This window comes from Epinephelus lanceolatus, chromosome 23, assembly GCF_041903045.1.
Source record: "Epinephelus lanceolatus isolate andai-2023 chromosome 23, ASM4190304v1, whole genome shotgun sequence".
Classification (NCBI taxonomy): Eukaryota; Metazoa; Chordata; class Actinopteri; order Perciformes; family Serranidae; genus Epinephelus; species Epinephelus lanceolatus.
The window spans coordinates 24,503,057-24,530,775 of record NC_135756.1 but is presented as its reverse complement, the minus strand read 5'-3'; the positions used below and the strand labels follow the sequence as shown (position 1 = coordinate 24,530,775).

General features: G+C 43.2%; 2 protein-coding genes and 1 pseudogene across 9 annotated transcripts; 2 read left to right on the top strand and 1 right to left on the bottom strand.

The window, feature by feature from the left end:
- trim24 (tripartite motif containing 24) lies at nt 1-20,617 on the bottom strand. Of its 7 annotated transcripts, none has more exons than XM_078165348.1 (20): nt 20,362-20,617; nt 18,073-18,374; nt 16,907-17,025; nt 16,561-16,726; nt 15,930-16,062; nt 15,312-15,428; nt 15,003-15,117; nt 14,734-14,880; nt 14,445-14,559; nt 10,269-10,408; nt 9,872-10,141; nt 9,623-9,745; nt 9,356-9,503; nt 9,182-9,239; nt 5,690-5,816; nt 5,315-5,598; nt 4,103-4,214; nt 3,187-3,261; nt 1,850-2,011; nt 1-1,698 (listed from the first exon to the last, which is right to left on the bottom strand). In XM_078165348.1, the coding sequence occupies exons 1-20, from the start codon at nt 20,478-20,480 to the stop codon at nt 1,126-1,128; spliced, it is 3,405 nt and encodes a 1,134-aa protein (XP_078021474.1). In that variant the 5' UTR covers nt 20,481-20,617; the 3' UTR covers nt 1-1,125. The 7 variants fall into 7 exon arrangements, with proteins under 7 accessions (XP_078021474.1, XP_078021478.1, XP_078021475.1 ...); XM_078165352.1 differs by having other exon boundaries at nt 9,872-10,117; XM_078165349.1 differs by having other exon boundaries at nt 15,930-16,059.
- LOC144461812 (E3 SUMO-protein ligase ZBED1-like) lies at nt 11,706-14,386 on the top strand (annotated as a pseudogene).
- On the top strand, nt 20,607-27,695 carry LOC117248912 (aldo-keto reductase family 1 member D1-like). 2 transcript variants are annotated; one of them, XM_033614136.2, is made up of 10 exons: nt 20,607-20,835; nt 21,538-21,711; nt 21,805-21,972; nt 22,121-22,237; nt 22,358-22,435; nt 22,648-22,770; nt 23,043-23,152; nt 26,790-26,955; nt 27,071-27,153; nt 27,237-27,695. In XM_033614136.2, exons 2-10 carry the CDS (start codon nt 21,613-21,615, stop codon nt 27,277-27,279), a joined length of 987 nt encoding a protein of 328 aa, XP_033470027.1. In that variant the 5' UTR covers nt 20,607-20,835; nt 21,538-21,612; the 3' UTR covers nt 27,280-27,695. The 2 variants fall into 2 exon arrangements, with proteins under 2 accessions (XP_033470027.1, XP_033470026.1); XM_033614135.2 differs by lacking the exon at nt 20,607-20,835 and having other exon boundaries at nt 21,213-21,711.
- The last annotated feature ends 24 nt before the right edge of the window (nt 27,696-27,719 follow it).

Genomic DNA, 27,719 nt, shown 5'->3' with positions numbered 1-27,719 from the left:
TGGGAGCAAAGCAAAAGTCAGAGCTACATCTAACCCTGTTTATTACAAATATTGTAAATGCAGGTATTTTTTAATGCTCAACATTGTTCGCAGAGTTCATTTACAGGTCCTGTGTATCTTCAATAAATAATAAAAGCAATGATATTGTACAAAATTCTCAATATTGAAGCTGAAGTGTCAAGTTTTGGACTAACTCGTCTCTCCTCAAATGAGCTGATGGCCATACAGGAGGGTTTAGTGAAGTGAAAGAGGAATTTTCTTCTTGCTGAAACAATAAGGCTTTATCTTAAGTAAAAGTAATCATGCTGTAGAAGGGCAAGGACACAGTTTGGGAAAAAGCGTCGTTGTCAGAGGCTCATGATGAGAAAGTGATAATCATGTCTCCGAGTTATCTAAGAGTGATAACAGTACAGTCTGAGGAATTGTTCTCCTGATAAAAACCAACAAGGCTGCTGTATGATAAAACATTGTTGGGATTTGGGGGGATAAGAGGCCTCAAACTGGCATCACGAATATAATCACAGTCGTGGCAATTCATTTTTGTTCTTAAACAACTAAGCAGCACATTATTAATGCCATTTTTTACATACAGCAGCCTTATATGTTGCATACATAGCATTAATACAATACTAATAAAATAAAAAAGTACACTATTGCAGTAAAACCATTTGTTTAAGAGTTAAATGGCTAGTACAAGTGAGCCAAAGTCTATGAACACAAAAATGGAGGTGTTACTATCTATATTAAGACATCTTGCATGCATTACTAATCCCAAATCTTGTTTTCTTATCTTGATGATAATAACTTACATATGATCCTATCAACACAGAATATCGTTTGTGTGCTTTTCGGTGTAGTCGTCACAGAAAATAACGTTCTATGTTACAGTAAAATTGTAACTTCTGTCCAGCAAAAACACACTAAAAAAGCTTATTTACTCCCTTTGTTGTGCATCTACAGCATGACTGCTACTAAATACGTATTTAGTAAAGCAGTACATTTTTCCTATTGCAAATATAACATGTTAGAAAAAATTGTCTGATTGCAGCAAATGTCGGTCCCCACTGGGGCCACTTCTGTGGAAGACTGAAATCATCCATCTTGTCTACAGTTTCTCTCACTTGTCTATCCCTCCTCCTCCTCTTTGGCTGGCTCAGGAGGAGCTGACTCCTTCTCCTGGGCTTCAGGCGGATCCACAGTCGTGTCCGTAGGGAGCTGTTGGCTCTCCTCTTTCGGGGAGCTGGGAGCTACTTTGTCTCTCGTTTTGTTATCAGCATCTGGAGAGCTCTCCGTGACCTTCACAGGAGTCTCCTTGTCCTGCTTCGCCCCCTCTGCAGGAAGCGCTTCTCCCTCAGCAGCTGCTGCCTCCTCATCCATCCATTTTTCACTGGCATCCGTCGCCTTCTCCTCCGTTTCTAACTTTTCCTCCTCTGCCAGGGCTGTCGCTTCTTCCAGAGGAGGCAAGTCTTCCTCCACAGGGGGGATTCCTTTTTCTGCAGGACTCTGCGGTTTATCGTCATCGATGGGAGCCATGCCTTCATCCATCATCTCTTCCTCCTCGTCTATCTCGTCCTCCAAAGGCGGGATCATCTGCTCTTCCCTCCCTCCAGGGAAGACCTTATCTGGGTAGACGAGTTTCAACTGTTCCTCAAAGTAGTCCTCCAAGTACAAGCCGGCGCTCCCCACCTCTGACGTCGCCTGTACACAGAAATAGAAGAGAAAATTAAAGAGCATGAACGCATGATAATTCATCTTAAGTAAAACTCAACTTTAGGTTCAAGAAAGCAATGATTTTGAAGAAAAATGGTTAATATAACAAAAGAGATGTTTCATATAAAGTGCTGTTTACCTTGTAGTACTTTGCACAGTTGAAAAATATCAGCCTGACGTCTGCGACAAACCCCTCTGGATCTCTGTAACATTCACTGTCCTTTGACTTTGACTCCAATCTCTTCTTGACTATTGACAGATCCATTGGGGTCTTGATCAGCTCTTTGTACCTTCTTGTCTCCTACATTAGAAAAAGTGTGGTTAGGTTCTGGAAGCAAATATCTCTCACTTTAGGTGACATGCTTAAAGTTAGGATTTTCAGATTTGTCTTTGCAGTAGAGATGTTCTCTACGGGCTGGTGTCACTACAGCCAAGACAGCAGCAATCACCACATTCCTTGACTTGGCAACAGTGGGCCAACTCTCTTCCCCAAACTGGCCTGATGGAGTGATCCATGTCTCATATACATGGGGCCAGCCTTAAGGGCCCTTTCCCACCCACCTTGTTTGGTCCAGACTTTCGGACATTTCAGTTTGATCCAAACCAAAATTACATGTGTGAAACTTCCCCCTGACCACGATTTGGATCAAATAGCCGTCAAATAAGTCTCTGTCCGTATCAAACTGAACGATGGTTTGCTTTGTTTCTGGTGTGAAAACAGGTTTTTTTTGGATGTTTTGAACTTTTGGACCAATTACAGGAAGTCCTACGGGCTATTGTCATGTTACACAAGTGTCGTAGCTGCATTAAGGAATAACTCAGATTGTAGTGAGTGGGCATATCAATAAGAGTGAGGGTGGATGTGCTTAGAGCTGATGGTTGTTGCCAAAGACAACACAACAAAACAAAATGAGCTCTGATAGCACATGAGGAGAGGAGACCAAATGTTTAATTGATATTTGGTCCAACTTCATAAAGAGTCAAGTGGAAAAAACTTCAAATTACGTCACTTTTCAATTACTTTAGAGAGGATAAGAGAGAGACGGTAGGGACCATCTACAAGCCCACTGTATGGGTTGCCACTGGGGGAGTACAGAGGTTTGTATTAGGCTTGAAACAGTTAACATTGTGTGCGTATGTGTGTGTGTGTGTATGGGGGCGGTGAAGATTCTCAGTCATCCAGGTCATGGTAATCATAAGTGATTATTCGTAGGCAACTGGACTTGCTTGAGTTTCTTGAAGAAGCTGACTCTGAAACTCAGCGCTCACATGTGACCTCAACAACTCTGTAGGGGTTCACATCCACACAGAGTTTATAGCCTGCGACTCCACACCAGTCAGTTAGAACTGAGGAAGCCTCTTGGATGAAGGGCAAAGCATTTTCAAGAAACTCAAGCAAGTCCAGTTGCCTATGATATAGCACTTACGATGCACAGCTTTTACTTTATTGACAAACTACTTAATAGAGTTACTTACTGATGGAGTGGCAGGCTCCTGGAAGTCAGTGCTGAAGTCATTGCAGAACAGACGTAGGAGCAGCCTCTCACACCTCTGCATATTAAAGAAAGAAGACGCATTAGACATCAGACATTTAACTGATCATGTCATGAAGAGACAACTGTCTTTCTCAAGGAGATGAAATCTGTTTGATGGGAGACAGTGAAAAGAACAAGCCTTATTCACCAAGAGAAGACATTTCGTCTTAAAACCCACTTGTCACAAAGATTTTGACATTTACCAATGTCTTCCAATTTGGGATTTGATCTTAGGATTTCAGATTTGAGTTTGAAACATTTCTTTTTCACTTGTCAATTGTGTGCCCTTCTCCGGATACGGCACTCACTGAACAAGTAACAGCAGCCCATGCATCTTTCTTTGTTATTCTACATCCACTCTTGATGCTACTAAACATGGCAGCTCATTTAAGTTTCAGCTCTTGCAGACGTACCTCCACTTCAGAACTAATGACATTTTTTTTTTACGTTTGAAGCCCAGCGCTCCACCCTCTACTTTCATTTAGGCATTCTTGATTTAATTATCTCAACTTCTCCTTTTGGATTTCTGTGTGCACACGGCCCTGCAGCTGCATGCACTTTGATGGGATTTGGGGGGCGTTTGCCCATACTAATAAGGATAAACTGGCATGCCCTTTCATTTTACAAGGACAATGGGATTCATCACGACAAGAACACTGTGTGAACAATTCTGCTGTTTGAGTACACGTCATGAATATGACAGAATTTCCTTAAGGCCTTTCTTAGGAGCCAATTTCAGAAAAAACTCAGAAAGATATTGGTGACTGAGGCCCAATGACTATAAAAACAGAACGAATACACTTAAGTATTGATGAATATCATGCACAGAAACATGAATAACAGATAAGTGAGCATACCCTTCTTTCAACAGGTGGGAATCCTTCAGAGAATTTGTCGTCCTTGCTGTCACAGTCGTACTCCATCTCAGGCGAGTTGAGGTCTCGGCAGAGCGAACAGAACCACTCCCCACTGCAGAGACACATCAGGACAGGAGAAGCTGTTAGGACAGATGCTTGGATTGGCCAACTTCTGCTGCATATTATCAAGCCTGTACGGTCTGTCCCTGCCTTGATGGCAGCCAATGTTAGCCATCGAAAAGACCTGGTGAACAGGTTGTCAGAATCCCATCATCCAATTTCACAGCCAAAAAAAAAATTAAAGAGGCTGTGTATGACATTCAGAGCATACATAAGATTTTGAATCTGAGACGGGATTGTCTGCACATGGTTCTCACCATGGAGGTGGCAAGCAGCTACAACGCTAACAGCGCAAACAGTACTAGCAACTGCAACACGTGAGGGGAAACCAGAGAGCGGGCATTATGCCACTTCACCATTTTGCCACCAAGGGTCAGGACGGCATTATCAGCCATAACAGCTGTATGAGTGCAGCACCGAGCAGCGACATTTAGACACACAGAGGGGCTCACATGCACAATCTCTGCTTAGGATGCCATTACTCTGCTATATCTTTAAATTACACATAGTTGTTTGCGGTCATATTTATGTTCTGAATGTCATGTAGTGCTCCTTTAAAAAGTATTTTAAAGGATTATATACTGTACATATTATTATATATGATGTCCAACATTTCTGACATATAACCTGATGCAAAAAGTCCCATAAATGTTTTTTGCGTTTAATATTTTCCTTAATTTGTTTACCATGCTTTTCAGTTACCATCACTCAGTAAAAAAAGCTCTCAATAACAAAAAATAATATTGTCCCTGCAATAAAATACAATTTAAAGACAAATATTTATACTATCATAAAATAATAAAGACTTTGAAAATAACATGGTAGTAAAGCCAATAGTTAAAGGCAAAGTAAGAGTGAGCACCACAGTCTCTTCAATAATGTTGACAGAATAATTAATTAATAGCACTTTATGTTAGAATGCTTCAGATTACAGAAAATATTCTGTAATACAGTAGTTAGGGCTGGTATATCAAATCTAGGATAAAATGTAGACAGTCTCCACAGCAGCTTCATATTTATTCATGTGTCAAACAACATTTGAATCATCACTTAATTGTGCAACCGTAGTGTTGAGAGACAAGTGTCCCTCACCTAGGGGATTCATTCAGAGCGGGAATGTGGCAGGCCAGATGAAAAACTTTGGGACACTTGTCACAGCAGAGCAGCTCCCCTCCGTTCTGACAGACGGCGCACCAGTCCTCATTCGGATCTTCCTCTGGCTCTGCTGTCTTTTCAGACTGCGGCTGTGCTGCGGGCTGCGGGCGCTGCTCTTTCCCTGATTCCGATCCCGGGACTGGGACTGAGACGGACACCTTCTGCTGCTGCCGAGGCTTTGACTTAGCCCCGGTGCTGCTGTCCGGCAGGCTGGACTGCACCTGTAGGAAGAGAAAATGTGGCTGTACAGTTTAATACAATAACTTGGAGAAACACAATTCTAGACTTATGTAACCCTGGTAATTCTCTTACAAATCGAACTTCGTCCTCATCCTCTGGTTCATCCTTGATGACGATGACTGGCCCTGGGGATGACCGTCTTCGTCGCTTGGCTGAGGGGGCGGATGGAGGCTCAGAAGTCGGCCTCCAGGTGGTCGTCCTTCAACAAAAAGAGTGGAAGGGAAGATTGTGACCATGATAATGTTTAAAAAAGAAAAGAAAAGGACACTGGCTTTGTTTGCATGAACTGGTTTAGAAGACCAGAGAGTGTTTTTAAATCAGCAGTGTGTAAGGTTTAGGGCCATCTAGTGGTGAGGTTTGCAGGATGCAACTAACTGAAACCTCTCCCATGATGTGCCATGTGTGAACTCCTGGTTCGGATTAATTATTTCTTGATTTCTTTGCTGTATTTATCTGCTTTGCATTACTGTATTAAATGTACATATGTGGAATAAGGATACTATCACATGTGATTTACATGTATATGGGATGTTGATTGGCGATGGTTATTTTTACTCCCTTTGAGGATGAGATGGAATAAGACTGGACAAATGCAACAGTGCAGCAGTGATGACTGAGACAGCAAGGACTCTGTAGTGTAAGATTTAATCTTTAATCAGGTAAAGGTGTTATACTGCATAAGTTGATTAAGAGTAAGGGTTACATAACCACGTTTTATGTATAAGTTCCTATAAAACTGTTTGTTATGCATCTATGTGTGATAAAAACACTGTTACACAAGTCTATGTATTCATAACACAAGGTTGACATTGAAGAGCACACATATACCACACCATGTACTGTTTAATAATAACACACACACACACACTCTAACGTTTGTATTGCATGACACACACTCTAAGAGTTCACATTGCATGAAAGCACAGGGGATTGTATAGAGAAAGTCCCCAGGTTTCATATGTTTTTAAAAAATAAAGTGAAACCAGGCTCGAACCTAATGGTGGGAGCATTTGGGGATTTCCAGGCCCAGGGATTACACCATTAGGTCATGTTTGGAGAAGGGCTCAAGGGGCCTGCCACCAATAGATTTGGACCAGATGGAAAAGGGCTAAAAAGAAAAAAGACCTGCCACCAACAGATTTGAGCGCAGGTAGGAAGGACTAAAGGAAAAGGGTGGAAATTCTCTCAAATCTTCACCAGCATAAAAGGGAGAGCGCAGAAAGTGAAACTTCAGTCTTGCTCCGGAGCCTGACTCATGAGTAGTATGTGTTGAAGCTTGTGAACACATTAAACTCGATTGCACCAGATTCTATTTGACTCCAGTGTTTCTCTAAGTGTCAGCCAACTGAACCTAAGATACTAAATCAACTCAGAGGACGATCTGCAGGAGAAGTAGAGGACGAGGTCAGGAGCCATCTGGCCCACTTCCAGGCACCGATTTTCGCTTCTACAACTCCTACAGGAGGAAGCTGGAGGCCAAGCTCCAACACAACAATGTGAGGGATGTGTGGACTGGAATGAAGGAGATCACTGCGTTCAAGGTTATAACAGACAAACAGCAGAAGGCTAAGGAGCTGAACTGTTTCTTCAATAGGTTTAGTTCACAGCCCTCTGCTGTCTCCTCCACCACCCACTAGGGCTGTCAACGAATATTCTAAATTCGAATTTGAAAAAAAATGGACCTTTGAATGTAAAAATTGATATTCGATTGTGGAGAGAAAAAAAAACACCACCGCAACTGTCCTCTTTGCGAGTAGGCGTTGGCATCAGACGCGCTTTTCTCCAGCCTGGTCGACAAGCGGTTCTGCTCCCAACTGTTGTCTCCGTCACTCGGCTTGACACATTCGCTCGCGGCTCGCGCAGAAAATAGACCAGACGCCGAAACAATCGCTGCAGGGCGCGAGCCGGTCACAGTCCGGTGCTTCGAGGCTATTCGCAGCGCTTCCGCGGGCGGTGTGACCACGGGTCAGAGAGGGGGGGGCGAGCGAGAGGTCCGCAGTCGTTTATAATGTAATGTTATAGATAATTGTTTTATGTGTTTTAATGTGTAGGTATGTAAATGTTTTCAAAGACGTTTATGTTGAAATAAAAATACCTACAAGTAGTTACGTCTCCTTGTATTAATACATATACATGTATGTTTCCTTGTATTAGTTTGCACTCTTGTGGACATAATGCGGAAAAAAAAATATTCGAATGGTTCGAACCTATGAGTTATTTTTAGAAGGAATATTCGAACGTCATTTTTGAGCAATTTTGACAGCCCTACCACCCACACACACCTAGACCTCCATACACCCGACACACCGCCTCTGCAGCACCCTTCCCCCTCCTGCTCAACAGAGAAAACAACATGCACCCTCCCCCACGACTGTCACTACAGGTCAGGTTAGAAGACAGCTGGAGAGACTCCCCTAATGCGAGGCTGCAGGCCCTGATGGCATCCTGTTCTGCAGCATCTCTTCAACCTGAGCCTGAGCCAGGAGAGAGTAATGGTGCTGTGGAAGACGTCATAGCTTGTTTCAGTCCCCAAGAAGTCAACATCATCTGGCCTCTATGACTACCGACCGGTTGCCCTCACATCTCACATGATGAAGGTGCTGGAGAGGCTGGTCTTGGCTACCTTCTGTGACGAGCTCCTTCACCCCTGGATGGACCCTACAGCACTGCGACAAGAATCCCATTCTTTGACTTACTCAGTGCAATCAACACTATCCAGCCACTGCTACTGAGGGAGAAGCCGCAGGCGATGAGGGTCGACACATCCATAATTTCCTGGATTACTGACCACCTGACAGACAGACTACAGTTTGTCCAACTGGGCAGAGTCCTGTCTGACATGGTGGTGAGTAGCAAAGGAGTTCACAGGGGACTGTTCTGGCTCCTTTCCTTTTCACCTTGTACACCACAGACTTTCAGTATGACTCTGGGTCATGCCCGCCCGACATTGAACAGTTATCCATCATGGATAATCCTGACCACCCTCTTCACCACACACCGGACATACAGCGGAGCTCTTTCTCCAACAGACTGATACAGGGACCGATACAGGAAATCATTCCTTCCCCAAGTCATAACGCTATACAATACCTCACCACTGTCTGACAGAGAGTCCTCAGAGCTCTCTACAGTTGCTCCTCTGTAGCTTAATAGTGACATGTGTAATAGGGGCATGGTGTACTTATTAGATATATTAACTCATGTTATGTATTCACTGTGTTAACTAATTAAAGACAAGTATTTGAAAGAACCAAATATCTAGCACCAAATATCTTCCAAGGTAGAAGAAGTAGAGTGTAAGACTGAAGAGTGATTACAGACAACTGCTGTCAAAACATGACACCATTTAAAGTCATTTCAGTGTCGTGCGTAGGCTTTTAATCAAATATCAAAAGCAGCACGTAACACTTCCCACGCATCTATCTACTTAACAAGCATACAGTCAAAACAACATAAAGGAAAAAGATTAGTCTTAATCTCTGCCAGAGACAGAACAGAGGCTAAATATTTAAACAATCATAAAAGATAAACTGTGGGAGTGCAGATTTTTGGATCTTTTCTTACCCTGTGCTTCTGTCTGAAGAAGACGGTTTGGCCATCGGTGAGTTCTGCCTTGCTTGAACTTGACAAAGCAGAAAAAAAAACAGCTTTTAAGGTTTAGAAGTCATGATGAAAAGCTTGATTTAAGACTAATTCTCACACAGAATAGGCTCTTCAGGGCACGTCAGTGATAATAACCTGCTATGTGATTGACTGCGCTTGTTTTGTCTGCAGTTGCTGATGCTAGACTTGGAGCGAAGGTGGGTTTGGGAATAGAGATGGTGATGGAGGGGACAGATCCACCAGCCTCACTCCTCTTCAGGAAGGAGGACTCTGCTAGGCCCCGCTTTAGGACACAAAAAACAAAACAGTGTGTAGTTAATTGCTTTATAAATAGTTATACAGAACAAGCCCAAGTAGCAGGAGACTTCATAGGTCCACTCTCCAGTCTTCTCTCCTACTAACCTGATGTAGTGATGCCTGTGTAGCTGCTCCGGCAGACAAAGGCTGTGGGTAGCGCGACGTACCCTGGGACACATCCATGGGTTTAGGAGGGAAGTTGGAGCTATGGATCAGCTCTCTCAGAGACTAGATGTAGAAAAAAAATGTAGTGGAAAGAACTATAATTCCTCTGATTGAAGCTGGAAACAGTGAGTGTTATTAGAACATGCAATCACACGCACTATTCTAAACTTTCTACCTGCATTAACGTACCTGAGCAGGTGGGAATCCTGTACCGTGAAGCATGGATGATGTAGGGCTTCTAGTGTTGGGGTGGGAGCTGCTGTATCTGCGTCCCGGCTGTACCATGCTGGGGGGGCCTTGGGAGGGGGAGGACCCTCCATGGATGGGTCTGGTTGGGGGTGGAGGGCCGGGGGGGCCTGGGAGCCTGACATTTTGGTACCAGGACCAGTGGTTGGGCGGGGGCTGCCTGTGGGGTTGCTGGGAGAGCTTGTCCACCTTGGACAGAGGAATAACAGATGTCTATCAATGAAATAAACGGAAAATAAATGCATAGCGTTAACAAATTTGACAAGGACAATGGCTTTGTGTTTTTTATGCTTCTCTGCCTCAAAATAACCATAAATGCTGAGTGCGCTGAATATCCTACCTGCATCTGGAGTTGAGCCAGCGTGCTCTGTCGCTGCTGAGCTGAGACGGAGAGCGCTCCAGTGGGTGCTTCTGCTCTGGGACCTGCCTGGTGGTTGGTGATAGGCGGTCTTCCCGGGCCTCTTTCTACCACCAGAGAACCTGGAGAAAACAAGCAAACATTAAAAAGCTAAATCATGACTTGTACCCTTCATTTCACACATTCTTTGTCCTTGTCGCCTAAACTGTCATTTAAATGGCCGGTAAATGGCACACAAGCTAAAAAGTATTCTAGCAGTGACTTCTGTTCGACAGCAGCATTAAAAATTCATGCAGGTGTTTTCAGTCTCTCATAAACTCAATGTTCCTGTTTAAGATGACTGTTGGCAATCTAAGTACATGCACATGTTTAAACAAAAAACAAAAAAAAAAGATAATGAGGAAATGATAATGTAAACTGATAACACAAGATAAAAATAAATGTTGTCAAGGCCACATGAGATTAATATGCTGGGAGACAGAGCTGCAAAAGCTACAAAATCTATATTGTTTACTACATTCAACAGCACACTGTCAAATAAAGATAAAATAAAAATGTAGGATGACGTCACCACAAAACAAGACGGAGACGGACAGAAGTTGTGGTTGAGATGACATAGCCCCTGTTTACAACTGATATTAACATGCATCCTGGGTGACTGGATCACAATTGGACAGCTCTAAGTACAGGGGTGAGTACACCTACTGCACCCTCAGACATTCACAATGAAGGACCTTCTAATCAGCTTATGTCCTTTCTTCTCTGATGCCCCACCAAATGAGACAACTTGTGTTGGAGTAGTTACACAGATGCAGAGCTTAAGGACTGTTTCTGAAGGCACTCTACTACCAATAAATGGTCAGCTCAATGTCTGCCTGGTTAGCAGCTGTTTAATGGTCCCAACAAACTCACGCCTACTAGGGCTGTCGCGACAACCGCAAAAATGAATCACCGCGGTACTAAGAGGCCCACCACGGTGCATGTTGGGCCACCGCCACCACCGCATGTGACCAACGTGACCCGGCCTCGCCACATTACGCAGTGAGAGCGGGAGAGATGGCAGCTGCACTTGTACCGAAGCCAAATGTTACTTCTCCCCTTTGGGAGCATTTCAGCTTTCAGCCAAATGAAAAGGGGGAACCAGCTAATTTAGATGAGGCAATTTGTAAAATCTGCCTCAAAAAGATCCAAGTAAAACGAGGAAACACTTCGAATTTAAAGTCTCACCTAGCAAGCTACCATCCCGCTATAGAGGCAAGGCTGCCGCCACCCGCACGACCCACACAGAGTCGCGCAGCAGCCGGTGCCAGCCGACAACTTGGAGTCGCCGAAGCCTTTGCTCGAGTTTCCAAGTACAGCACTGGAAGTGATAGACATAAATGCCTAACAGATGCTGTTACACGGTACCTGGTTGAGGAGATGGTGCCGTTTAACACGGTGGAGAAACCGGCATTCAAGACGCTGCTTCAGAAATTTGACAAACAATACGAGTTGCCAGGGAAAACCTACTTCTCAGAGACTGCTGTCCCGAAAATGTACAATACAGCCAGAGCATCGGTTCAGAGTGAGCTCAAAAATGTGGACTATTTTTCTGCCACCACTGACATGTGGTCAAGCGTAAATATGACACCTTACATGAGTCTTACTGTACATTACCTGACCACAGACTGGACTCTAAAATCACACTGCCTCGAAACGGTGTTTATGCTGCAGAATCACACATCCGACAACATCGCAGAGGCTCTCCGCAGCGCATTTGATGAGTGGTCACTGGATGAGAGGAAGCTGGCGTGCATAACCACGGACAATGGGGCAAACATCGTCGCAGCAGTGAAAAAAATGAACTGGACGTGGCTGAACTGCTTTGGACATAATTTACACCTAGCAGTGACAAACGCAATGGCAAGCGTTAAGGATCGCACAGCACGAGCAATGGGCCTGTCACTCCTTAGTGGGTGCGTTCTCCCAGAGCTGGCTGAAGAGAAGAGATCTGGCGAAAGCGCAAGCGGAGCTCCAAACCCCGCAGCACCGACTCATAACGGTAAAGTAGCCTTCAGAAGTTATATATTATATTATATATTATAACACTGTAACCGCCAGGCTGACAGACCGTTTGGGTTTTTATTATGCAAATAATTTTAAATAAAATCATTGATGCAGTTGAGTTAAAAAGTTGCTGGCTTTCTGAGATGGTTAAAATATTTTTCGTTTAGGAAAAAATACACTGAAACGAAAAATAATTAAAAATGTAGCCTAGGCTATTCATTAAAAAAAAAAAAAAACTAAGCAGGTGTAACCAGCCTAATTTCAGTTCAATAATTTAACTTTCATCACTCGTCCATGCAGGACTGTCCAACAAGATGGGGCTCCAAACAGAGAATGGTGGACCGGGTCTTGGAGCAAACCACGGCCATAAAAAGAGTTCTGGTGGATGATCGGCGGCATCAGCATCTCATTCCCAGCTGGCAGGACATTGCCGTTTTGGAGTCAGTGAATGCAGCATTAAAGCCAGCCGCTGAATTTACGGATCTGCTCTCTGGTGAGACGTATGTCACCGTCTCATCAATTAAACCCGTCCTGAAACTCCTCACTGAAGATATTTTAAAACCATCGGATGAGGACACCACTCTGACCTCGGACATCAAGCGCAAGATGTGCAGTGTTCTGGAGGAGAAGTACAGACCAGCTGCTTTACAAAAACTTTTGGCAAAGGCCTGCTTGTTGGACCATAGATACCGGGGCAAAAATTTTGATGACACGGAGGAGGCAAAGTGCACGCTGTTTGAGGAGATATTAGATGTGGAAGACGGAGGAAGCGGTGCCAGTGTGTCAGCTGCTGTACAACAGCAGTCCTCGGTGCAAACAGCGATGCCACCAGCGGCTAAAAGAAAACCCCTTGGAGACCTGCTGAAGCCACAGACAACCACCTTTGCAACCATACCCAAGAGAGTTCGAGCCGACACCGAACTCACACGCTATCTCCAGGAGGATCCCATCGACTCCAATGCAGACCCGCTCGCATGGTGGCGCGACAACCAAGGTAGATTTCCTCTCCTCTCCAAAGTCGCCCGCAAATACATGTGCATCTGTGCAACAAGCGCACCATCAGAGAGAGTTTTCAGTGCCGCTGGAAATATTGTAACTCCACTCCGATTCTCTCTCAAACCTCAAAAGGTGAATATATTCATTTTTCTCGCGCGCAACAAGGACATTGCCCAGGTATAAATCGTGTTATTTCTTTATAGGCTCAAGGAGATTTGTTTGTGATGTGAAAGTGCCTCGTATAGCCTGTGTTTAAAAAGACAGGCACTTGTTTTTTCATTTCAGCTGTGATGTTCAAGCTGTTATTTGCACTAAAAGATTTAGCCTTAAAAGTCTGCTGAATTGATTTTTGCGATATGTCTTATTTTTGTATTGTTTTTAAAAAACGGGCACTTGTTTTTCATTTCAACAAGATGCTGTTATTTGCACTTGAAGATTTAGCCTTAAAAGTCTGATTGTTCTGAAGAACAGTTCAATAAACTAAGAAGTGTTATAACATTGTCATGTCTTTTTATAACTATATGATAATAAGTTTTATTTGTATATATCTATTACTATTACTATACTATATATACTATGAGTTTAGTAATTGAGTAGCCTAATTAACAAAAAATTTGCTAGCTGCGTAGCTTTTTTTTTTGAAGGGGGGTTGCTGTTGAGAGAGCCCGCACTACAGCAGAGGTAGTTTCCTAACCCTGCTCGTGATAAACATACAGAGCAGAGAAAGCGGAGGGGAGGGGGCAAGATGGGGTTTCAGTTCCATCACAATCTGGTATGGTAATTGCACTGCTTAGGACAGGAAGGCCCTCTAGTGTGTGATAAGAACAGCACAACTCATTTCAGAAGCAGCCTTCCCATCCATTCAGCGCATCAACAACACCAGGGTCACCAGGAGGGCCCACAACATCATCAAGGACAGAACACACCCCAAGCACAATCTCTTCACATTTCACACATCAGGCAGATGCTACAGGAGTGTGAAGTCCAGGACAACAAGACTGACCAACAGCTCCTACCCACAGGCCATCAGACTGCTGAATAACAGCATCATACAGTAACTATCAACCAATATTAGTTGCTGCTTGACTCAGAATGTAAATAAAGTGTTAGTCTTACCAAGGTCTACATTTGTGGCCCAGAAACCAGAGCGACACTGAAAGCGAACGGAACTCTGAGGGACGATGGAGGGGTTACAGCTTGCTCTCATCAGGTAGTGAATCTGAAAAAGGATCTAGAAGAAGAAAAGACGGGGACAATTAAAAAGGAGTCACTTTTATTAAGGTACTGCAAGATTTTGTAGAAGTACTATTGTAAAGATGTATTTATTTTCTCCAGCAACATAAAGTCTACGCAACAAGTACACTGTGAAATAATTCAAATCGCTGTCTGATGTTAAGCCACTCACCAGTCTCTTGCAGTACAGCAGAGCGGTCCCACTGTGGCTGGCTGTTGCCCATTTGGTAAAGCTGATGACATGGTCCAGGTGCCTGCTCAGAGAGTTCACGTCGTCTTGCTGTTTTTTCAAACCCAGCTCATGGTCTTTCGTCAGAGCCTGGCAATAAATGTGTGCATGTGGTTTCATTTTTGTTTTATGCTTATTGTCCTTATAATGTGAAAAATGTTCACACATTAGAAGTTAAAAAGAAAATGTTCTGAATGTCACAAAAGCCATACCTCGAGCTGGTTGACCAGAATCTTTCCCTTCCTGTTGATCTCCATGATCAAGTTACAGATGGACTTCTTTATTTCATTAGTGACAGCCTTCCGGTTTTCTTCAACTTGCTGGAGTCTGTGAAAAATTAATTTTAATATCGTGCCTCACATTAACCCAGCAGCAGTGTCAATATGCACATAATTTTTAATGTAATTAAATACATTTAAAAATATTGACACAGTCACTCTCAATCTTCCATGCAAACAAATATGCTCATCTGACATTAACAGAATCTGTGGTCAAGTTTCAGTGGTAGAGGAGAATGTTACCCAGTGCTGATACAGCTGGACACTTCCTCAATGGCCTTCCTTTTCTCTTGCAACTGTTGCGTCATGTTCTCCAGATACTGCCTGTGGTTCCTGTACGCATCCTCCAAAAACTGATAGCTGAACACAAAGAATATTTTGATAATAATGATGATAATAAACTTTATGCTTTACAAATAAACATTACACATTTAAAACAGAGTATAGCACGAAATAAAGCCCAAAAACTTAAGACAATGTAAAATACAGAGTAAAATGATTTCACCAAAAAGCAGTCAGATCAGGCAGTATGGAACCAGTTCTTGACTGGTACTGGCTCTTGATTCCCATCCTTATTGTTTCGTAAAAGACAGTGATGCTCTAAATAACATGACTGAATTAATCTTTTTATCCTTTTCTGATACCAAATTGTTTCTGACATAAAAACACAGGACCTCAAACAAACCTTGCAGCTGTGTCTATCAAACATCACATACCAAAAATTAATACTTAAAACCAGGAGCAGGCTTGCTAAATTATCAGCAACACTGTTGCGAGCTGAATCACCACTGCCTGTTGTGAAGTGCCTACATTTATGGAGGATAAATAAACCAACATCGTAGAAAAATAAAATCAGCCTACTTGTGATCCTTGTGCTTCAGCAGCTGACAGTCTCTACAGGTGAGTCGGTCACACGTCTCACAGAACAGCTTCAGCGGCTCCTGCTTGTGGACGTCACAGAACACAGGCTTCTGTGTAGAGATACCTACTGCTTCTGGGATACAGACGAGGGAGGAAATAAGGAACACAGAGAGATGTAAGGTCAGCTTGTATCACCTGAAACGTTTGCACAGCTTTATAAAATACCTTTACAGACATTATCAGGACTCGCATCTTGCCAGAACACTTTGTCTAAACAATTCAAAACTCATCTAGCAGGTTAAAACCCGCCACAGCTGTTGGCATCTTCTCAGAACAGCTGCCAACAGCTGCCACGCCCCTCTACACTCACTGAACAAGTGCTAACTGTGACTTTTGTGGGGGTTTTTTCAGCTATGATACACCTCCCATCTCTGTAGCTGGGTGAAAGGAATTAAGGAAATACATTGCATAGCCTACAGCCTGGAATACCTGAGGGTGTTTGCAGAACTGTCTTATGTCAATATTTAACAGTGTTATCAAGTACAGTATGTACCATGCATAATCATTACTACACAGCATACAACTTTTAAACTGATTTAGGTTAATCTAATTGCAGAGTAATTTTCCTTACGCGCATGACACACACTACCTGGAGACATCTCCTCCTTCTGGCGTATGGTGTGATCCCTGGTGAACTTGACCCTCTGGTGCGCCTCAATACATGTCACACACAGAAACTCTACACACTCCACGCAGTAACCTGTCGCCTCTGTGTTGTCATCGCAGCTCATACACACCTATCGAAGACAAAAGTGAAGAACAAATTAAAAAAAAACATCACTATAGTCATGAGAGAGAGAGACAGAGAGAGACAGAGAGAGAGAGAGAGAGAGAGACAGAGAGAGACAGAGAGAGAGAGAAAGATGTCATAAAAAACAAACTGTTGTGAGATTTACGGTTCAAGATATGAAACCAACCTGGCTGGTTTTCTCTACAGTGCTGCTCGGCACCTCCGCGGAGTCCTTGACAAAGAAATTATCCAGCATGTCCATCTCCCAGCATTCTTGTCTGCATACTGGACATCGAATGGCACCCACTGGAGCGAGAGACCAGATGCACTATTGAAGACGTCAGCTCACAAATTCTTACATAATTTTTTTTCAAACAACACAAAACTCTGCGACACGAGACTAGAAAAATTATTTGAGATTTTAATATGATATAGAAACAAAGGCAGATATAGTGTTAACTTAATGATTAGAGACTGAGTTATGTAAAAAATAGAGGTTTGCTGGTTTTGCATTGGTTAAATGCAACAATTTTGTGAGTATACCTAGTGTGAACTTATTCTGACAGCAACAAACTACCATTACATTACATCAATGTCAAAAAGAACTTTAGATTATCTACTGTCCTCATCATCCATCCCTACATATTGGGTGGCAAAATCACAAACTTGACACTAAACTTAAAGGGGAACACCGCCTGAATAAGGAATTCCAATATGTTATTTCTACAGCCTAGGAAAGTTGAAGCAATATTTGAATATTTGTGCATTTGTGAACATGAACTACTCTCTCTCAAAGCTAAAAACCAGAGAAGTAGTCTCAAACTTGTGATGTCATAGGGTATAAAGTCTTGAGTTGCTCCATAGACAATGAATGGGACCCTGATTTTACAGACCCACACAATGTTTGCTTTCTTTTTTATACCCAAATTAGCTTTATTCTATTGTAGTGCTCTCGGTTATGCAACAGAAAATGTGTACATACACTCAGGACACTCCCCTGGGTGCTCTCAGTGACATCTGTAACATCTTTCTCAATTCATTGTCTATGAAGCAGCTCCAGCGACATACTATTTGACATCACATGAGTATTAGTGCTCTAGTTGTTAGATTTAGGAGAGATTTATGTTAACTCATATTTTTTTACCGTCTTACACCATGAAAATAACAGGTCTGATTTATTAAAATGGGTGTAGTTCCCCTTTAATGTCAAAAAAGAACTCACTTAGCTACATATTTGCTGGCTGGCCCAACCTGTTTCAAGTCTAGCATGGTATAAACAGCTTTGTTATCACACTGTGCCACAGTTACATCAATCCAAACTTTATCAGAGTGGCTACAAGATACCATTCTCACATGATTTGTTGTTTTCGACTTGACCTTGCGAGTCACGCCTCGGGTCGGCACTCCTGAAGGGGGCAGGGAGACACCTCTTGCAGAAGGAGTGCAGACACGGCAGGAGTTTGGGCTCTCTGTTGTGGAAGCTCAACTTGCAGATAGGACAGGTGTCCATGAGTCCGAAGTTGCCTTGCTGTTTCAGCCTCTCTTCCTCGGCTGGCAAACTTTCCGCCTCGTTTTCCACGATAATGACGATATCGTCGTTGTCAACATTTTCGGCACTTTCATCCATTTCTCCCCCCTGCTGCTTCCTGTCTATCCTGACAACCAATCAATACAGCGTTGCGATTGGAAACAAAGGATAGCCTATAAATTTCCTGACTTACCGAGCCAGATAGGGAGTGTTAAAACTAGTATTAACCATTACAACATTTAAAAGCGTAGCCATTTCATCATATAAGATGGTTTATTTAACAATTTTAGTTAAAGTGTAACCGTTAATTCTTTCCGTTTGAAGCTACGTTAGCAACGTAGCTTATTTTAAGTGCAAATATACCACAGAGAATAAATAGTTAAGTTATCGGTTTGTACCGTTTCTTATTAAAACAGACGACAGCTAACAACGCACAGTCACTTCTTAATTAAAATTACGCTACATACATTGAATTTTGTAGCTCAAATATGTCAGCAGGAGACGCGAACATCTGTGCCTTCTCTTGGCTCAAAACACATACCATATATTACCCAGACTGCACTGCGGTTCTTTAAAACTACGGTGCCCGTTTGAGGCCAAACTACAATGTAACGTGTCACTAGGCTCGTTCGAGATGAACTGCGCCTCGCCTGAAAAGTAGACGAGAGCAGGCGGCCACAGCGGGGGGCGGTGACAAAAAGCTGCGGTGAAGTCGGACAGTTTCCAGCAGCCTTCAGTCCGTACAGGAAGTCACAGACACACTTACATCCTGTCTGGAATGATGTCAATTAATTAAAAAAGTGATCAGACCCATATATCAGTTTGTTTTCAGTCTCCAGTTGTTTTAATTATGATAGATTAATTTATTAAAATGCTTCACAGGTGATCTGTAGTTTATGTTCATGGTTTATCCTCCATTTGATATGAATTCTCCTGTAAATCAGCATCATATCAGTTTGACCTGTCCCCTCAACTACACAGGCTGAATAACCTGTATTTAACAATAAGGTTAATATTTTCAGAGGAAAAAAAATACAAGACAACAGCTTTCTTTAAGGCTCAGTCAGATACAGTCGGGGCTTCATACCTGTACACGTTATTTTAAGAATCCTCACATCCCACTGACCACAAGTCTCTGTGTTGCTAAATACTTCAATAATTAAACCGTCCAATATTAATATAGTACAGTAGACTCTGTATAGTTTATGATGAATGTATTCAGTCTCTGACAACTAAACTTCACCATCAGTCACACAACATGCTTTCTGTTCACAGAATAAACCTTCAGAACAGACAAATACAATCATAATCTCTAAAATTCAACAAAAATGAGTAGTTTATCTAAAACGTCATCTTGTTGAGTCGACATCTGAACCAATCAGCTGTTAGATCCGGTGAGAGCCAGGCGGTGCAGTCGGTGGAGAGCAACTGCAGCGCCTGGCCAAAGAGCATGGATATCAAGAGGCGAAGCTCAATAGAACGCTCCATAGCAACAGACTCGCCCATGGTTTCGTCCTACCGCCGCCATTTTGGACTGTCAGCAGACCGCAGCTGACCCGCTTGCATACAAAAACACACAGACAAACTGAAGTATATCGCTATTAATTATGCTTACAATGCTACTCACCTCGTGATAGCTTGGTCACAGCTGCTTTTTCACGTTTTTGTAAAGCAAAATATAGACTTTAAAAAAAATCAAAACTAAGAAAAACGGCCTAGATGGCATCTCTACATATTACATCCAGTTATGAGAAGATTAACTTAATTACTCCTTCAAAATCACCCCATAAGCCAATCTACCAAAAAAAAAAAAAAAAATCAATATTTTAACTAGAAACACATTAATGGCGACGTCACATAGTCAGGAATAAAGATTTATTTAGTTTGTACAGTAAGGGGACAGTGATAATAATAATAATATATAGGCTATTTTAATATGATATATTTTAATGCTAATCAGTTCTGATATAAAGAGGCCATATATATATATATATATATATATATATATATATATATATATATATATATATATACACACACATACATAACAAAACAAAACTGGCATATTAAATTGATATTAAAAAAATCTAAACTTCCACCTCAGGAGTTCTTACCTGTCGGGATCCTTCAGGAAACGGTGGAAGGCCAGGTGCGGGGTGTTCCACTGATAGTTGTTGCAGTTAATTGCACTACACTGTTTTCTTTTACTTTTTTTCTCCTCTCTCCTTGACATCTTGCATGTTGTCTGGGCGCAACAGTCCAAGCTCAACAGTCCAAAATGGCGGCAGCATCCCTAGTGGCTGTTGGCAAAAATTCAACGGAGCTTCGCCTCTTGGTACTGCGGCCGCCTGGCTTTCGCGGATTTATCGCCGTCCACTTATACGTCAGAGCAAGTCGGGATGAAGTGGAGACAAAACCATCGCCGGTGATCGAATCTGCGCAGGCCTGGCTCATCTCGAACGAGCCTATTGCTGTGGAGCGATTTACATCTGTGCAAAAGGGCATCCGGGATGCAAATAGAGGAAACTGTAGTTTCAGGAACTATTTTGTGTTAAAGAGAAGTTGAAATTTGGCATTTACAAACACCGGTGAGAAACCTCTCTTAAATATGGAGAATAATAATTCAATTGCTAATTATTAAATATCTTTTTTTGCGTATGAATGTGTTAGATACTGTTGTTTCGTCCGTTAGTAGTTGTTGTCTTATCACTGTAAGTTATTTGATATATGGCTGCACTTATTTGAGCTTTTCTAATTTTAGGGACCACTCAGAGCAATTTACACGGCTGTTATTCAAGGTGTAATTAGGTAATCATTGACGCACACTTACCCACGGTGCCATTGGGAGCATATTGGGTTAATTTCTCCCCAGATTGATGAGTTAAACATGACACATAGGACAGGACTGATGTTCATGGCTTAGGTCATTTTGACATGAAAACTGCAGGGTCTGGGGATAGAATAGAATAGAAGACTTTATTGTCATTGTACATTGCACAACGAAATTACGTGTAGTATCCTCGGCAAGATAACAACACAATAAAAAGGACATACAGTATATAAATATAAATATAAAAAGACGTCAGTAAGGTATAAAAACAATAAAGTGCATGAGAGATATAGCAGCAGTATAATCGTTGGATAGATCTAACATTCCGATTGGTGCATGATGATTTCACCTCCTGCCACTGTTGGACTGGGAGGGATCTCTTTCTGTCAGGGAGGAGTCTTTGTTGTGGTCGAAGAGCAGCAAGGCAAGTTTCTTTAACTGTGTCAACCTGCACCATTAGGTTTATTTGAGCCGGGACTTTTAAGGACACAATAAATACCACTGGGAAAGCTTGGCCTAGAAGACTCACACCTCAATGAGCATGGACTTGACAACTGAGAGTCACTCCATTCCTCTGAGTGATGGAAACAGCATACCTTTGATAGGACTGGGAACCTATGGGGACCCCCGCAAGGTAAAGCACATAAATTAAAACCTTACTTGCATGTCACAAAAACTATTTCACTTTCACTCTGTGACCACTCACAAGGTGTGTTTTTTTTGTCAGACCCCAAAAGGAATTGCATATGAATCTGTCAAATTGGCCATTGAAATCGGATACAGACACATAGATGGGGCTCTGGTCTATTTCAATGAACATGAGGTGGGACAAGCCATACGGGAGAAAATTGCAGATGGAAGTGTGAAGCGAGAGGACATCTTCTACTGTGGGAAGGTTTGTAAAGTTCACTTGTTTGTGTGGGTGGCTGACAACTGTGTCAATCTGACCAGGGAACTTTCCCCCACAGCCTACTCCATGGCTACAAAGTGAATGCTACACTTTTGCAACATCTAACAGCTGTTTATCTGCACGGATTATGCAGTTGTGGAACACGTTCCATCCCCCAGAACTGGTTCGACCTGCTTTGGAGAAAACTTTGAAGACGCTGCAGCTGGATTTTGTTGATCTCTATATTGTGGAGATGCCCACAGCCTTTAAGGTATACATGCATTTAATGTCACATTGAAAAGATATTTCTATATTCAAGTTTATCAATACTCATGGCTGTGAATTACTGCCAAAATCATTTCCCCTAACTGGATATTATTGTTTTCTGAAGCCAGGAGATACATTTTACCCCAGAGATGAGAATGGGAAGTACATTTATCATAAGACAGATCTCTGTGCGACTTGGGAGGTGAGATATGTTGACATGCACTTTAACTGATTTGGTAACTCATTTGTGAAGAACACTAACTATAACTTGACACATGCAGTAAGAGATAATAACGCTGGCAATTGCTCAAGGTCAGAAACCTCGTTGCTGTATACTTTGTCAGTGTTTATATATAGTGTTGGTTCAAAGTCTAATGTGCAGCTCCCTGGCTGTGTTCTTCACGTTCTGGACAGGCTTTGGAGGCCTGTAAAGATGCCGGGCTGATAAAGTCTCTTGGAGTGTCCAACTTCAACAAGAGACAACTGGAGCTGATCTTCAACAAGCCTGGGCTGAAACACAAGCCTGTGTCAAACCAGGTAAAGACAGGACAATAATACACCCGTGCTCCGGAGATGAGGAAAATCAAAAAATTAAACTTTTGGTTATAGACAGAAAGAAAATGGCTGACAAACACAAGAAAATCCCCCAAGTCAGTGACTTAGTATCATGCTAAACAGATAGAATATGATTACACAAAGGTGTAGAGATGCCTTTAAGAAAACTGGCTTAGCACATAAATAATGACTAAGGAAGAATTCAGTCTATCTTCACCAACTAACCAACACTATTTGTGCTTTTTTAAACACAGATTGAATGCCATCCGTATTTCACTCAGCCAAAGTTGCTCGAGTACTGCCGGCAGAAGGATGTTGTCATCGTGGGATACAGCCCTTTGGGGACATCTAGGGATGCATCCTGGTATGGGAGAGAAATGCCTACTTATTACATTCAGTTAAAGGAGCAGTGTGTTGGATTTAGTGGCATCTAGCTGTGAGGATTTCAGATTGCAACTCCCTGAACTTCTCCTGTATGGCAGGCGAACACTCCCGGTTGGGATGCCTTCAGTGTTCTTTGTTCAGGAGGGTTTTCAGTGGGTGCCAAATTATCTGAAGAGGTCTCTTCATCTCCAAAACAAACAGATCCAGGGGCCATGTTCATAAACTTTCAGAGAATACTCTGAGAGAGCTCCTAACTTAGCCTAAAAACTTCTAGTAAGGAGTCCTTGCTTACTCACTTGCTTTCCCACTTAGCCAACCAACACGTATTCCAGTGAGGAAACAGAGACGGGGGTCTCGGGGGCGGGTCGTCCAATTTCTGGGGCAGAAGTTGCTGAGGTAGTGAAACAACTCCGAGGCGGCGGAGCCCCGGGGGTGGATGAGATTCGTCCTGGATATCTCAAGGCTCTGGATGTTGTAGGGCTGTCCTGGCTGACACGCCTCTGCAACATTGCGTGGACATCGGGGGCAGTGCCTCTGGAGTGGCAGACCGGGGTGGTGGTCCCCATTTTCAAGAAAGGGGACCAGAGGGTGTGTTCCAACTACAGGGGGATCACACTCCTCAGCCTACCCGGTAAGGTCTACTCCAGGGTGCTGGAGAAGAGGGTCCGGTCGATAGTTGAACCTCAGATTGAGGAGGAGCAATGTGGTTTTCGTCCCGGACGCGGAACCGTGGACCAGCTCTTTACCCTTGCCAGGGTGCTGGAGGGGGCATGGGAGTTTGCCCAACCAGTCCACATGTGTTTTGTGGATTTGGAGAAGGCTTATGACCGTGTCCCCAGGGGCATCCTGTGGGGGGTGCTCCGGGAGTATGGGGTTGGTGGCCCCTTGCTAAGGGCCATCCAGTCCCTGTACCGAAGGAGCATGAGTCTGGTTCGCGTGGCTGGCAGTAAGCCGGACCTGTTCCCGGTGAGGGTTGGACTCCGCCAAGGCTGCCCTTTGTCACCAGTTCTGTTCATAACTTTTATGGACAGAATTTCTAGGCGCAGTTGAGTGGTGGAGGGTGTCAGGTTCGGTGATGGGAGGATCTCGTCCCTGCTTTTTGCGGATGACGTGGTCCTCCTAGCTCCATCGAACAGTGACCTCCAGCTCTCACTGGGGCGGTTCGCAGTCGAGTGTGAAGCGGCTGGGATGAGAATCAGCACCTTCAAGTCTGAGGCCATGGTCCTCAGACGGAAAAGGGTGGATTGCCCACTCCAGGTCAGGGGAGAGGTCCTTCTTCAGGTGGAGGAGTTTAAGTATCTCAGGATCTTGTTCACGAGTGAGGGTAGGATGGAGCGGGAGATTGACAGACGGATTGGGGCGGCGTCAGCAGTGATGCAGGCGCTTAACCGGTCCGTTGTGGTGAAGAGGGAGCTTAGCCAGAAAGCGAAGCTCTCAATTTACCGGTCGATCTACGTTCCAACCCTCACCTATGGTCACGAGCTCTGGGTAGTGACCGAAAGAATGAGATCGCGAGCACAAGCGGCCGAAATGAGTTTCCTCCGCAGGGTGGCTGGGCTCAGCCTTAGGGATAGGGTGAGGAGCTCGGACATCCGGGAGGGACTCGGAGTAGAGCCGCTGCTCCTCCACATCGAGAGGAGCCAGTTGAGGTGGTTCGGGCATCTGGTAAGGATGCCTTCCGGACGCCTCCCTTAGGAGGTGTTTCAGGCATGTCCAACCGGGAGGAGGCCTCGGGGCCGCCCCAGAACATGCTGGAGGGACTACATCGCCCGGCTGGCCTGGGAACGCCTCGGGGTTCCCGCGGAAGAGCTGACAGAAGTGGCGGGGGAGAGGACTGTCTGGGCTTCTTTGCTGAGGCTGCTGCCCCCGCGACCTGGACCTGGATAAGCGGAGGACAACGAGTACGAGTACGAGTACGGAAGTTCTGTGAGCAAAGAATAGACAGAAACTTTGAACTTAGTGAGGCGTTGTTGTTGACCCCATTGCTAGATATGATGCATTCTTTTAACAGATGTGATTGGTTGTCACAGACACACCCTTTCGTGAGCCTACAGGGTGTGGACACTCAGTGGAAATGAAATGAACTGCTGACCCTGAAAGTGATCTCATTGTATGTTTAGTCACTCTGCTGATGGAAGGTTGAGACAGACTCAAGTCATCACTCACTGTCATCCAGCTTTTGGAGAATATTTCTTTGACCTCTTTGAGTTTCCACCATTTTCTCCTCAGACTAAGAACCTCGTAAGCCTCTTAAAAGTCCTCCTCCCAACAGTTTTTCACTGTAGGAGCTCTTTTAAGGTCTAAGATGCTCTTTGAATAACTTTTCCTAGTCCTAGTCTTAACTTTAAGGGGAAATTCTAAGAAAACGTCACAATTTTAAGAATTTTATTAGAATTCCATCATGAGGAGCAACTTTGTGATTACGACCCCAGGTGATTTTAACTCGTAAAAACAGTGAAAAAAGCAGTGTCATGTTAAAAGAAACTGTTTTTCTGGAGCTGTTTGGCTTGTTGCTGCTAACAACGGTGGCGGACGCTTAACTGCAAATTGCCCTATCTAGTGCCAGTGTGTGGTTTGTCTGTTCTGCACTACTGTAGAAAAACAGTGGTGCAACATGGCGGACTCTGTGAACGAGGACCTGCCATGAATGTATCAAGAGAAGTGGTTGCAGCGTTGAAAGCGGAGCCCCTTTGATTCCTATGAAATTTCCTCAGTGGTGCATGACGCCAAAAAAAGCTACATTTCTGTGGTATGAAATCACCCATATTTTCCGCATCATGGGGCTCATACGGCAAGCGTGCTAGGGGCTTACTGCAGCTGAGCAGCAAATTTCTGCCAGCTAAGCGGCTAACATCTGGTTTAGCACCCCGTTAACTTGAATAGTAATAAAAAATTTTGAATCATGTGGCTCTTCCAGATGTTCAGAATGTTATCAGAGGTGAAACAAGTCATTTTGTTGGGGTTGTGATGTTAAAAAATGTATCCAGTAATTTACAGATGTCTTTTGACCTGAACGTTATAATTCCACATTTGGCCACTAGCTAAAATTTGCCTCAAAGCCTGGTGCTGTTTCTGGGGCTTGGGACCTGCTCCCTATGTAAATATAAATGGCTCATTCTAAGGCAACAAAGACACGACAATTATTATTTTTAGGTGATTATACATAAAAGAGAACACATTTACTTTATAATATTCTGTTTCTGCAAATATATCCCTCTAAATCCTTCACACTGGACCTTTAAAGGTGGAGTCTGCAATTCTGGAGAAAGAGATGAACTCAACACCCAAACAAATGCACCCCTCCTGACAGTGCTCCTTCAGAAGCTTCATCTTACAATCCCTCTCATTCCCACTGCCCTCCTTTTTATACACCCACGGACTTTGCCCTGTGCTGTGCAGTGCCAGTGCTGTGTGAGCTTGTCCAGACCACTTTGTTTGTTTCCTATTGACAAAGCCAGAACTGTGCACTGACACTAAATATTTTTTCAGTGCACGCACAGAATGTACAGCTTGTGACTAATACAAATCATGGTGTTCCAGGCTGTAACTGAAAGCTGGCATTTAAGTGTGCCAAAGTAATTTGGTGTGACATTGCAAAATGCCAATCATTTCAACAGGGTCAACCTTAAATGCCCCCCATTGTTGGAAGACGAGCTTCTGGCATCAATTGCTAAAAAGTACAACAAGACCACAGCCCAGGTGGCCTTGAGGTTCAACATGCAGAGGGGAGTGGTGGTCATCCCGAAGAGCTTTAACCCTGCTCGCATAAAGGAGAACTTTCAGGTTTGTTCGTACACCATCAGTTTGGACTGCTGCGTAAATCCTGCAAAAGGTCACCCTGAAAAACAGGAAATATCACATGAAACATGTTGCAATTGGTGTGTTTCTAACACTGCAGATATTCGACTTCTCTCTCTCTGAGGCCGAGATGAAGGCAATTGAAGGACTGAACAAGAATATCCGTTTCGTGGAGCTTCTCATGTGAGTGTACTTCATACTGTCTGAGTGATGTCTTGTTCCTGTCATAAATAAATAATCACTATCTCTCTTTATTGACTCAACAGGTGGTCTGATCACCCAGAGTATCCATTTCATGATGAATACTAGACGCCACAGGTGTCAAGACGTTACTTTTATCACAGCTGCCTTGTTCACTTTGGTTTTACAACATTACCTTGGAAGAATTTTGTAGCACTTTTATAATACATTTAATGAAGTATTTCTGATATATGCTTTACTTTATTGATTAATGCAATGTTAATAAAGCAGAGAGTTTTTTTATATTATTGTGTTTTATTACAAGCCTTTGTGAATGATTTAAGTACAAATAAAAACATTTTTTTGATGCAATTTCAATGGCTTTTCGTCTGAGGTGAAAGTGGAAGATGGCTGTTTTATTGTATAAAACTGTTCTGTTGGTCAGAGACACAAGCAATAATAAAATCACCCATTATTGTTGTAACAAACGGATATTCGTGAAAAAAACAGATATTTAATTTGAGCAATAAACTCAATTTATATCACAGATTTGGCTGATTTTTTCCCCT

Coding starts and splice junctions, on each gene's coding strand:
- LOC117248912 (XM_033614136.2), top strand. CDS start 21,613: ATGAGCATGGACTTGACAACTGAGAGTCACTCCATTCCTCTGAGTGAT. Junction 21,712..21,804: donor CCTATGGGGACCCCCGCAAG/GTAAAGCACATA, acceptor TTTTTTTGTCAG/ACCCCAAAAGGAATTGCATA. Junction 26,956..27,070: donor GCATAAAGGAGAACTTTCAG/GTTTGTTCGTAC, acceptor CTAACACTGCAG/ATATTCGACTTCTCTCTCTC.
- trim24 (XM_078165348.1), bottom strand. CDS start 20,480: ATGTCAAGGAGAGAGGAGAAAAAAAGTAAAAGAAAACAGTGTAGTGCA. Junction 14,560..14,733: donor TGCTGTACTGCAAGAGACTG/GTGAGTGGCTTA, acceptor TTCTTCTTCTAG/ATCCTTTTTCAGATTCACTA. Junction 5,599..5,689: donor ATGAGGACGAAGTTCGATTT/GTAAGAGAATTA, acceptor CTCTTCCTACAG/GTGCAGTCCAGCCTGCCGGA.